We start from the raw sequence: 13,183 nt of genomic DNA on the forward strand, positions 1-13,183 counted from the left end.
TGTTGCAATCTCATAACTGGGTGAGAGGAGACTGAGGAAATGCTTCTACTTGCCTGCAGCAGGCTGATGACATCATCTCAGCCTAGGCAAAGTCACTGAACTTGAGCTCAAAGATGGAATTTTATTGATAAAAATGGGGAATGACAATGTTGCAATCTGATAATTAGGGGGAGAGGAGACAGAGGAAATGCTTCTACCTGCCTGCAGCAGACTGATGACATCTCAGCCTAGGCAAAGTCACTGAACCGGAGCTCAAAGATGGAATTTTATAGAAAAAAGGGGAATGACAATGTTGCAATCTGATAACCAGGGGGGAGACTGGGGAAATGCTTCTAATTGCCTGCAGCAGGCTGATGACGTCATCTCAGCCTAGGCAAAGTCAGTAAACTGGAGCTCAAGGATGGAATTTTATTGATAAATGAGGGAATGAAAATGTTGCAATCTGATAACTAGGGGGAGAGGAGACAGAGGAAATTCTTCCACCTCCCTGCAGCAGACTGATGACATCTCAGCCTAGGCAAAGTCACTGAACCGGAGCTCAAAGATGGAATTTTATTGATAAAAAGGGAGAATGACAATGTTGCAATATGATAAGTGTGGGGAGAGGAGACAGAGGAAATGCTTCTACCTGCCTGCAGCATACTGATAACATCATCTCAGCCTAGGCAAAGTCATTGGACTTGAGGACTTGTGTTTGATCGCTACATATGCATAATGCTTCCAGTTTAGTAATGCTGGACAGTGACTGAGTAACCCATCAGCTGCTATGGTTGCTACATTCCCAATATACAATTAAGCGGCTAGCTGCCATAACCCCGGTATCCTCTTCAACAGCGGGCGGTCCGCTTTCAGATAAAAGTGGTCTCTGCATCATAAGATCACTTTTATCGGGGGCCCCCCTCCCGTCGCGCTCCGGCGCTGTCGGTAGTGGCGGAGGGGATCGGATCCTCTCCACCTCAACAGCCTGGAGCCAAGAGAGGGAAAGACGGCCCCCCACTCGGCTCCATACCATTGGATGACGGAAGCGACGTCAAGCATGGTCTTAAAATGGTCTTAAAGGGGATTTTTATTTATTTTTTTAAAGACATTTATTTATTTATTTATTGCATTTTAGTGTAAATATGAGATCTGAGATCTTTTTTGACCCCAGAGCTCATATTTAAGAGGTCCTGTCATGCTATTACACGGGATGTTTACATTCCTTATAATAGAAATAAAAGTGACCCAAACTTTTTTTTTTTAAAAGGACAGTGTAAAAAAAAAAAAAAAAAAATTGGAAAAAAAAACAAAAAAAACATTTAAAGCGCCTGGTCCCTCTGTGCTTGCACGCAGAAGTGAACGCAATACGTAAGTCGAGCCCGCATGTTAAGAACGGTGTTCAAACTATACATGTGAGGTATGATCGTTAGAGCGAGAGCAATAATTCTAGCCCTGGACCTCCTCTGTAACTTAAAACTGGCAACCTGTAAAAAAATTTGAACCGTCACCTATGGAGATTTTTAAGGGTCAAAGTTTGTCGCCATTCCACGAATGGGCGCAGTTTTGAAGCGTGACATGTTGGGTATCAATTTTTTTTTTTTTCGGCGTAATTATCTTTCACAATATAAAAAAAAAAAAATTAGGCTAACTTTACTGTTGTCTTATTTAAAAAAAAAATTCTCAAAAATTGCGCTTGTAAGACCGCTGCGCAAATACGGTGTGACATAAAGTATTGCAACGACCGTCATTTTATTCTCTAGGGCAGGCATGTCCAAAGTCCGGCCCACGGGCCATTTTCTGCCCGCGCTCCGATTTGATGTGGCCCCCACTTGGAATTTGCATATATATTTTTCTGTGGCCCCCCCAAGTATATCCATCTGTGGCCCCCAAGCTTGGGCTTGTTACGGTTTTTTTTCCGAATAACGAAAAATTTGTCCAAATTTTGATTCGGAATTAAACAAACCACACGTTTATTCGATAGGGTTGGAGCTCCACACCGTAATGAGTTTAATCTAGTCTCAACTTTTTTACCAATTCAACGCATTTTGGGGGCTATAACTCTCTTCATCAGGGCTTGAAGAAACCGAGTGACAAGATACCTAATGACCTAACTATATTACAATATATACAAATTGAGGAACACAGATCAACAGGGTAAAATGGGAGGTGTAAGGAAAAGTCAGAAAGGGGGAACCAAGACTGGGATTAGGAACTAGACATGTGCCATTCATTTAGTTCCGAATTTGTTTTTCGGCGAAATTCGAAAATATTTGAATTTACGAAAACCCATTTAACCAAAACGAAAATGAGAAAATTAGAATATTCAAATTCGAAAGAAAATTCGAAATTCGAAAACCCGAGAATTCGAAAGAACGAAAATCTGAAATTCAAAAGTCCGAATTAGTTTTTCGACAAAATTCGAAATATTCGAATTAACGGAAACCCATTTAACGAATTTTTTCTAAAACAAAAATTCGAAAATGAGAAAATTCAAACGAAAATCTGAAATTCAAAAACTTGAAAATTCGAAAATGAGAAAATTCTAATTCAAACGAAAATCTGAAATTCGAAAGTCCGAAATTCGAAAATCTGAAAATAAGCATGAAAATCCAAAAATTCAAAAGAACGGAAATCCAAAAATAAGAACGAAAATCTGAAAATCCAAAAATAGAAAATCCGAAATAATAACTAACTAACTAATAATAACTAACTATTAAATTATAGGTATCGTAATTTCCTTTCAAATTTGGCTGTTAGTGAACATAATGAATACGAATTCATCTGAAGTTGCGATTTATTCGAAATAACAAATGCCGCATCTAAACGAATGGAATGTAACGAATAATAATAATAAATAATAATAAAATATTTTTATTATTATTATTATTTATTATTATTATTAATTTGTTACGTTCCATTAGTTTAGATGCGGCATTCATTATTTCGGATAATTCCTAACTTCGGTTAAATTCGTATTCGTTACGTTCACTAACAGCCAAATTTGGAAGGAAATTCCGATACCTATAATTTAATAGTTAATTATCAGTTAGTTATTATTTCGGATTTTCTGCGTTTCGAATTTTCAGATTTTCGTTCTTATTTTCGGATTTTCGAATATTCAGATTTTCAAATGTTCAGATTTTTTCATTTTCAAATTTTCGGATTTTCGAATTTTGGATTTTTACAAATGATCAAAATAACGTTTACCTCATCGAAATGAATGAAACGTAATGAATTAGAATTTTTCCCAAGTCACGGATTTATTCGAAATAACAAATTTCGATCATAAAGAATGACCCGAAAAACGCAAAAAAATTAATGAAACGAAAACAAAAACAAATTAGTTATTATTTAGAGATTTTCGAATTTTCGAATTTTGGATTTTTACAAATGATCAAAATAACGAATATCTCATCTAAACGGATGAAACGTAATGAATTAGAATTTTTCCGAAGTTACAAATTTCAAACGACCCAAATGACCCAAAAAACGCAAAAAAATCAATGAAACGAAAACAAAAACAAATTAGTTATTATTTCAGATTTTCGGACTTTCAAATTTTTGGATTTTCAGATTTTTACAAATGATCAAAACAATGAATATCACATCGAAGCAAATGAAACTTTTCCAAAGTTACGAATTTATTCGAAATAACAAATTTCAATCATAACAAATGACCCGAAAAACGAGAAAAAAAAAATTAATGAAGATGAAAACGAACACATTTTTCGGCAGATGTCTAATTACGAACAAGGGGAGCAGGTACAAGGCAACAAGGTACAGGATATAGGTACAAGGCAAGAGCAGGCTCAGGATCAATAGCAAGCGTTATCTGGCTAGCAAGCCAAAATACTGAAAACACAAGGGACATATAGAGGAGGAACTAACTACCCTTACAGCAGACAGCATCAGGTGGAGCAACGATTACTGGGATCTTGGAGACACCCGCTGGTGGACACCGGAACTACAACCTTCCCCCTCTCTGAACCACAGTGCCACCAGTGGGTGATCTAGGTCCTGACAAATGCATAGTTGGGTGTAATGGCAGTGAGTGGGTCTTTACAGCATCCATTGACAGCTGGTTCTAGGAGGTTTTTTTCTCACTTCCTGTCCCAATGACAATTTTGCCTTATGGAGAGGAAATGTGGAAACAAAAAGAGCAATAAAAAGCCATAAAAAGAGTGTTTTATTACTGTGTCCTGTCACTTCCTGCCCTGATGATATGGTGTCACTTTAGAGAGATTTGCTCCCACTTCCTGGTGTGTCTCCACAACAGGAAGTATAGGGAAATCTCCCCAATGGGACACGCACAGCAAAAAGCTCTCTCTCTCTCTCTTTGTACATTGATGCCTTGTGTCTTGCAGCATTGGAGCGGTGTCGGAGGTGGCGGCGGCCGGCGTTATTGGAACGGGGACTCACAATACTGGAATCAGTCATGGCATACTGTCCACTCAGGTATGAAAAATTTTCATTAATTAAAAATTCTAACAGTTATATGTGTCATGAATACATCAGAGTTCTGTTATTGAAGCTGAACTGTAATATGCGCATATAGTCCCTTCCCCTGCACCCCCCATCCTTCCCCCACCTAACAGGCAATTAACATTTTTTTCAGTCAATTTGGTTTTCAAGAAAAACCTCAGTGATGTGGTATTTTGGTATTTTGTTCTAATTTTGGTTGGAGGAGTTAGCGGGCTCCTAAAAATGTAACAGCACCCTGCCTCTTCTCTTTTTTTCTTTATATGAAAGTACAGATTCCCGGCATCCCTTTAGATGTGAATCCCTTTCTGGCCACTGGGTGCTGCAGACTTTAGCTGTGCAATCTGCTGATCAGTTGCTTGATCAAAAACTGAGCTGCAGATTGCACAGCTGATCAGGAGCATGCATGTCTAAAGGGATGCCAGGGATGTGTTCTTTCATTGAACGCACATGAAAAAGCAGTCTGTACTGAACGACTTGTGCTTGATCTGTAGGGCTGGCGTAAGTCACTGTGACTTACGCCAGCCCTACAGATCAAGCACAAGTCATTCGGATGAGAAATGAGGGCAGGCACATGATAGCTGCTGAAGCTTCGAAGGGTTATGTTGTGGAGATGCACGTTTGCTGGAAACTGGCAGTAATTTGTTTCCACACAGGAGAGGACTTTCATGGTGAAGCGTGATAAAAAAACAAAACAAAAGGAGCATATGTTAATACAATGCAACCCAGCTGAAAAGTGTGAACCTACACTGTATTGTCAAAAGTATTGGGACACCTGCCTTTACACGCACAAGAACTGATCACATGTAAACATGGAGATGCTGGTAATCGGCGCTACTCGCCTCACACTGACAGAGTTTGAGAAGAAGAGAGAGCCAATTAGCGGCATGTCCTCACAGAGGACATCTAGGGATGTAATCAGGCCACTGATCATCAGGGCAGTGATTACAATTAATTTCCCACCAGTGCCAGCAATCAGTGGCCATTAGTGATGTCAGTCAGTGCTGCACATCAATGCCCATCACTGCTAGCAATCAGTGCCCACCTTTGCCCACAAATGCCAGAATTCCGTTCCCACAAGTGCCAGCAACCAGTGGCCATTAGTGATGCCAGTCAGTGCTGGCTATCAGTGCTGCCCATCAATGCCCATCACTGCTGCCCATCAATGCCACTGATCAGTGCCGCCTATCCGTGCCGCCTATCTGTGCCCACCAGTGTCACCCATCAGTTCTGCCTAACTTTGCCCACAAGGGCCAGAAATCAGTGCCCACAAGTGCCAGCAACCAGTAGCCATTAGTGATGCCGGTCAATGCTGGCTATCAATGCCCATCACTGCTGCCCATCAATGCTACCGATCATTGCCCACCAGTGCCACCTATCAGTGCTGCCTATCAGTGCTCATCAGTGCCACATATCAGTGCCCATAAGTGCAGCATATTAGTGCCACCTCACCAGTGCCCATCAGTGCAGCCTATCAGTGCCTATCAGTGAAGGAAAAAAAATACTTATTTACAAAATTTACTGACAAACTTTCTTTTTTTTTCAAAATTTCTTTTTTTTTTTTTAGGAAAAAATAAAAAACCCAGTGATTAAATACCACCAAAAGAAAGCTCTATTTGTGTGAAGAAAATGATAAAAAAAATTCACATGGGTACAGTGTAGCATGACCGTGCAATTGTCATTCAAAGTGCGACAGCGCTGAAATCTGAAAAATGGCCTGGGCAGGAAGGGGGTGTAAGTGCCCGGTATTGAGGTGGTTAAAGTTCATGTGCGCATGAAAAGGCAGGCGTCCCAATACTTTTGAGAATATAGTGTAACCTTATTGTGCTCACCCACCCAAGGGACTGGGCTTCTGTCGGCCTCATATTTCTTGTGTCCCTCTGTGCCCAACCATGCCGGTACCACTATACCGGTCCGCAAGACCCGGCCAGCAATCTTTGCTACCTTTATCCACAGACCAAACCTTCACTGTGTCTGTAAGCGTTTTTAGCCGCGGGCAATAAATTCGGTTAAATAAAAGTGATGTGTTTTGCTGCCGTCTTTCATCTCCCAAAAACGAGATTATATACAGCGACAATTCCCGCGCTCTCCATCACACGTCATTTTTATTCTGCGTTTTATGGAGTGCGCCGCGCGGTGTAATAGACTCGGATAATTACTGCGCTGTTAAAGTTTCTCCCCCGCTCTTTGTTCAATGCCGCCGCAGTTTATGTCCGCGCCGGCCTGTTTTCTGCAGGAGGAGAGGAAATGAGACCCGCTGATTGAATCTCTAGTGGCGGTGTTACTGAGCGTCTTATAGATTCCGGCTGCAGCTTTCGCCCCTTCACGTTGCTTGACTTCTAATCCTAGATGAGGCTCCCATGCTTTGGTTTTAAAGCTGAGCTCCAGGGTAATGGATAAATACACACATGAAATGCATACAGGGGGAGCTGCTTTACCTGCCAAAAGATGTGCATTTCTGTCCATCCAGTCCTCAGATTTACACAGCTCTGCCAGACAGCACAGCCCTGTTTGGCAGGAGCAGGAGACCCGATTTTCCTCTGCTGAAGATCACAGGTCTCCTTCCACGCCTTGTGACTGGACAGTGAAAGGAGAAGCAGCAGACTGATGAGGTCCCCATCTCCATGAAAATACACAAGGACACCTCCAAAATGGGCCACCTAATACATTTCTTCCAGTCAAAGTGAATTTCATACATTTTAAGCCCTAAAGAAGTGGCAGGCTTTTCCCCCCCGAAATGTGTTGGCTGCTTTCACTCATTTCATACATTTTAAGCCATGAAGAAGTGGTGGGCCTTTCAAGGCTGATGCAAGGATTTTTGACACCCTAGGCGAAACCTCAATTTGCCCCCCCCCCCTTTTCTGGCTCCGCCACTGACTTCACGCCCTTTTCCCTCCCCGTATATACTACGCATACCTCCCAACTTCTGAACTTGAGAATAAGGGACACTTCGGGTAGATGTGCGCCGCAGCAAAAAGTGGGTGTCGCCACACATGATCATGGGAGGGGTTTCGGGGCCATGGTTAAACCAAACCTGGGTTTACTTGTACCTATAAAATATGAATATGCTTTGATTGCTGAGCCACAAGCTGGAGTCTCAGGGATACATGTAAACCTCAACACAAGCATTTAGAAGAAAAACTTACAATACATCTGGTTTTATTTACACTGAAAATAGATAGCTTATAATAGAGGATTATGAAGGACCTGTGGAACCCAGGATGGAGCCAGAGAATAAGTACTGCAGTATGAGGGAAGGATCACTATGGTACATGGAAGGCAGGAAGGAAGGATCACTATGGTACATGGAAGGCAGGAAGGAAGGATCACTGTGGTACATGGAAGAAAGAAAATATCACTATGGTACATGGAAGAAAGGAAGGATCACTATGGCACATGGAAGGCAGGAAGGAAGGATCACTATGGTACATGGAAGGCAGGAAGGAAGGATCACTGTGGTACATGGAAGAAAGAAAATATCACTATGGTACATGGAAGAAAGGAAGGATCACTATGGCACATGGAAGAAAGGAAGGATCACTATGGCACCTGGAAGGCAGGAAGGATCACTATGACACCTGGAAGGCAGGAAGGATCACTATGGTACAGGGAAGGAAGGGAGGAAGGACCACTATGGTACATGGAAAGCAGAAAGGAGGGATCACTAAGGCACATGCAAGGCAGGAAGGAAGGACCACTATGTCACATGGAAGGCATGAAGGATCACTATTGCATACCTCCCAAAATTTTGAGATGGAGATGAGGGACACCTACTAACAAACGTATGTAAGCATAGGACATGCCCCCTGCCACACCCCCTTAAAGGAGAATTAACCAAAAAAAAAGGTTCCAAATCCACAAGGACTTTTTTTTTACCACTACTATTCCTTTATATTGGCTTTTAAAATGTACAAATGCAGCAATTTAGAAATTGGATGAAAGGTTTATCAGTGGGAAACACTTTTTGAAAGATAAAAAGTGCATTTTATATACAACTATATAGATCAGATCAAAATGAGGGACAAATGAGGGGGAAAGAGGCACAGAGGGACATTGCTCCAAATCAGGGACAGTCCCTCGAAATCAGGGACAGTTGGGAGCTATGCTATTGGTACATGAAAGGCAGGAAGAAAGGACCGCTATGGCACATGGAAGGCATATGGAGCACTATGGTACATGGAAGGCAGGAAGAAAGGCTCACTATGGTACATAGAAGGCAGGATCACTATAGTACATGGAAGGCAGGAAGACTATGGCACATGGAAGGCAGGAAGACTATGGCACATGGAAGGCAGGAAGACTATGGCACATTGAAGGAAGAGAGAGAGGGGAGAGACCACTCACCCAGGGCTGCATTGTCTTCAGAGGCTCAGGCAGCGACATCAGGATAGGAGCACTGGCTGCTTTGAAATCTCCCGCCCACATCCCCTTCCCAGGCACAGATTGGCTGCACGCAGAGGTTGTGGGTGGGCACAGGGGGGACAAGGGGAAGATGTGGGGCAGACCTAGCCTACCTCCTCCTCGTACGGGAAAAACAGTGGACGGGGGATGTGCACAGTGCAGCAGGCAAGCCGGCAGGCAGGGGAATGTGCAGCGGGCGAGCCGGTGGACAGGGGATGTGCGGCAGGTAAACCAGCGGGCGGGTGATGTGCACAGTACAGCGGGCGAGCCAGCGGGTGGGGGATGTGCAGCAGGTGAGCTGACGAGTGGGTGAATGGGCGGTGGAGGTGAGGGCAGTGAGCGAGGCTGTGGCGCCCCCCACTGATGTGCGCTCTAGACCGATGCCTACCTTGCCTATAGGTAGCTCTTAATCATTTCATACATTTTAAGCCCTAAGGAAGTGGTACGCATTCCCCCCGAAATGTGTTGGCTGCTCTTAATCATTTCATATATTTTAAGCCCTGAAGAAGTGGTAGGCCTTTCCCCCGAAATTTGTTGACTGCTCTTAATAATTTCATACATTTTAAGCTTTAAAGAAGTGGTAGGATTTCCCCCCGAAATCCGTTGGCTGCTCTCACTCATTTATTACATTTTAAGCCTTGAAGAAGTGGTAGGCCTTTCACCAGAAATATGTTGGGTATTCTTAATCAATACTCATATTTTACTAATCGAGAAACGTGACCATTCCTTCTAGACACTCCTAGCCCCATAAGAAAAAAAAAATCATCACTAGTCTACCAGAAAGTGGTGAGGTTTACAGAGCCCTGACACTTCCTGGTAGTGTCACAAGCTAGCCTGCTCCAATGTCTTGTGTGTCTCCCTATTGGCCAATGAAGATACCATTCAATTTGATTGGTCAATAGGAAGTAGTGGATGGAGAAAAGGGATGGGCCTTCATCACTAGCCTACCAGAAAGTGGTGAAGTTTGCAGAGCTCTGACACTTCTTGGTAGTGTCACAAGTTGGTCTGCCCCCTCTTGTCTCTTCTGTCTCCCTACTGACCAATGAAGATAACATTTCCTGGTAGTGTCACAAGCTAGCCTGCCCCCCCCGGTCTCTTCCATCTTCCTATTGGCCATTGACAACAACAATCAAATTGATTGGCCTAAAGGGAGTTGTGGATGATGGAAAGGAATGGGCCTTCATCAATAGTATAACAGAAAGTGCTGAAGTCTGCAGAGCTTCAAAACTTCCTGGTGATATCACAAGCTGGCTCACCCTCCCCTGTCTCTTCTGCCTCCCTACTGACCAATAAAGATACCAATCAAATTCACGGGTCAACAGGGAGTGGTGGGTGGTGGAAAGGGGTGGGCCTTCATCACTAGTGTACCAGAAAGGGAAGAAGTTTGAAGAGCTTCAACACTTGCTGGTAGTGTTGCAAACTGGTCCACCCCCTCCTGTCTTTTCTGTCTCATTTTTGGTTAATGAAGACACCAATCAAACTGATGAGCCAATAAGGAGTTGCTGGTGGTGGGAAGGGATGGGCCTTTATCATTAGTCTACCAGAAAATGCTGAAGTTTACAGAGCTCTGACACTTGTTGTAGTGTCACAAGTTGGCCTGCCCCCTCCTGTCTCTTTTGTCTCCCTACTGACCAATGAAGATAACACTTCCTGGTAGTGTCATAAGTCCGTCTGCCCCCTTCTGTCTCCTGAGTCTCCCTATAGGACACCAATCAAATTGAAGGGTCAATAGAAAGTGGTGGAAAGTGGTGGGCCTTTATCATTGTACGAGAAAGTGCTGAAGTTTGCATACCTTCAACACTTGCTGGTAGTATCACAAACTGGTCCATTCCCCCCCCCCCCTTCTCCTGTATTTTCCTTTTGTCCAATGAAGACACCAATCAAATTGATGGGCCAATAGGGAGTTGTGGATAGTGTAAAGGGATGGGCCTTCATATCTAGTATACCATAAAGTGCTGAAGTTTGCAGAGCTTCAAAAGTTTGTGATAGTGTCGCCAGCTGGCCCGCTCCATACAATCTCTTGTGTCTCCCTATTGGCCAGTGAAGATACCAATCGAAGTAATGAGCCAATAGAGCAGGGATCCTCAAACTACGGCCCTCCAGCTGTTGCAGAACTACACATCCCATGAGGCATTGTAAAACTCTGACATTCACAGACATGACTAGGCATAATGGGAATTGTAGTTCCTGAACACCTGGAGGGCCGCAGTTTGAAGACCCTTGCAATAGAGAGTAGTGGGTGGTGGAAAGAGAGAGACCTTCATCTTTAGTCTACCAGAAAGTGCTGAAGTTTGAAGATCTTCAATAGTTTGTGATAGTGTCACCAGCTGGCCGCCCTCTACAATCTCTTGTGTCTACCTATTGGCCAATGAAGATACCAATCAAAGTGATGGGACAATAGAGAGTGGTGGGTGGTGGAAAGGGAGAGACCTTTATCACTAGGGTACCAGAAAGTACTGAAGCTTTGCAGATTTGAGCATTTCTAGACTTCGGGGGTACCCTGGGGCTATGGAGACTTCTAAAAGGACATAAGCAAAGAGATTGCATAAATACTGCATGTTCATGAGGCTAACCTTTCATCCTTCTTTTGCAGGTGTTATCGCTGACGATGATGATGGCATCTGGGGAAATTCTGGAATGTTCTGAGTCGGCGAACCCTGAAATCTTTCAGGCGGCCCGTCTTCACCTGGGCTCCTTGGGGGTCATTCTCACCGTCACTCTGCAGTGTAGACCCGCCTTCCGCCTGCAGGAGATCCAGTTCTCCTCCACGTTACAAGAGGTATTGATGAAAGCATTGCAGATCTTATAACACCAAAGTAACCAACTGGTCTTGGTATGTGCACTAAACTGAAAAAAGGTGCAAAAATATTAAAAAAAAAAAAAAAAACATTCACCAGATACAGGGTAACTGGTCAGAATTCTACTGGCCTTACAGATATATGGTAGGTAAGCAGCAGGTTCCCAACACCTGATCCATGATGGCGGTGGTTGGAGCCTCCTGACTCAAGACCACATGGTGGAGAAGGTGGATGGACAAGAGAACTGTATGTGCTCCTGCTCCAGTAGTCCATTGCTCTGACTCTACCTGGTTCCATGTGGATGTCGGAGGCAGTAAAGTTCCCAAGGCAGTCCTCTAAAGAAAAAGTGTAATGGTTTTGATTTGGTCTGTTTAGAAAACATTGGTTGGACGATTGTCTCACACACATTAGGGCAGGCTGAAGGATATGTGACTCTAGTTTTTTAATAGATCAATCCTTAAAATTGTCAGCTCCATCTAGTGGCCAAAATGCGGTTTCATTTTCTGAAATACCTCAATGAGAAAATAGATCACATTTTGGCCACTAGGTGGAGCCAATTATCATAGGGATTACTCTATTAGAGAAATTACACCAAAAAATACATGCAGTATGCCTGTGACATTTGATCAACTAATATTTTATCTATTTATGTATTCATTTATTACGGGAAAGTTTCACACTGGATTACTGTACAGATCTGGAAGAAATGCGCAAATCATAAGGGGGCGTATTTATAAAAAAAGAAAAATCACATAGCTGTTTATCCATCAAAACTGTAGCCTGAGAACATTCGATGTTGCCCTATTTGCACAGAACATGCAGTTTCGATAGACAAACAGCTATGCACATTTTTTTTTTTTTTATTGATGTGAGAAAATACAGCATTATGGCCACTAGGTGGCGATGAGGAGCCATACCCACTGTCTGAGACAGTCAGTGCCATCTAGTGGTCATAATGTGCTATGTTCAGCATTCACACATTCGATCTGCAGGGAATATATTCTGAAAACATTAGATTTTTTTTCCCCTTTCGCACAGAACATACAGTTTCAATAGACAAACAGCATTGCAAATTTTTTATAAAGACACTTCAGACACTTTGCTTATCCAGGAATTCAGCTTTAATTATCGCCTGCATTATACAATTAATACAATTTGTTGAAATGTCTTGAATTTTGCTGAGTGAAAACTCTCTATTGTATTATATACAGTACGCATTTCACAGATAGAACTATGGATACAGTGTATCTTTATTATTAGTGTCTGATTCCTCTCCAGCCTTGTTGTCAGCCCCGGTGTCCTCTCTGATGTGCTCTCTTCCCCCCAATCCAATCTACATGTCATATCAGCCGAGGTCCACCCCGCATTAACCTACAGGCTCCGTCATTCAGGTTTTCCATCTCCTTCCCTCCACCCCTGTGCTGACCTGACAACCCCATTGTAATGATATGGCCGTCCCCAGTTATGTGTTCCTCTCCGTCCCTCGAGGCGAAAAAAACACAGATTGTGTTCACCGCATACAATTT

At 43.0% G+C, this 13,183-nt stretch overlaps 1 protein-coding gene across 1 annotated transcript in view; it reads left to right on the forward strand.

Moving 5' to 3' along the window:
* The window catches only part of LOC141141116 (L-gulonolactone oxidase-like), a 226,011-nt gene that overhangs the window by 96,721 nt on the left and 116,107 nt on the right, over positions 1-13,183 (forward strand). Inside the window, exons 5-6 of the mRNA XM_073628825.1 lie at positions 4,344-4,434; positions 11,453-11,638. Of these exons, the coding sequence (XP_073484926.1) occupies positions 4,344-4,434; positions 11,453-11,638 (277 nt within the window). The remainder of the gene's footprint in view (positions 1-4,343; positions 4,435-11,452; positions 11,639-13,183) is intronic.

The sequence above is a fragment of the Aquarana catesbeiana genome, linkage group LG04, assembly GCF_042186555.1.
Source record: "Aquarana catesbeiana isolate 2022-GZ linkage group LG04, ASM4218655v1, whole genome shotgun sequence".
In the NCBI taxonomy this organism is placed as follows: domain Eukaryota; kingdom Metazoa; phylum Chordata; class Amphibia; order Anura; family Ranidae; genus Aquarana; species Aquarana catesbeiana.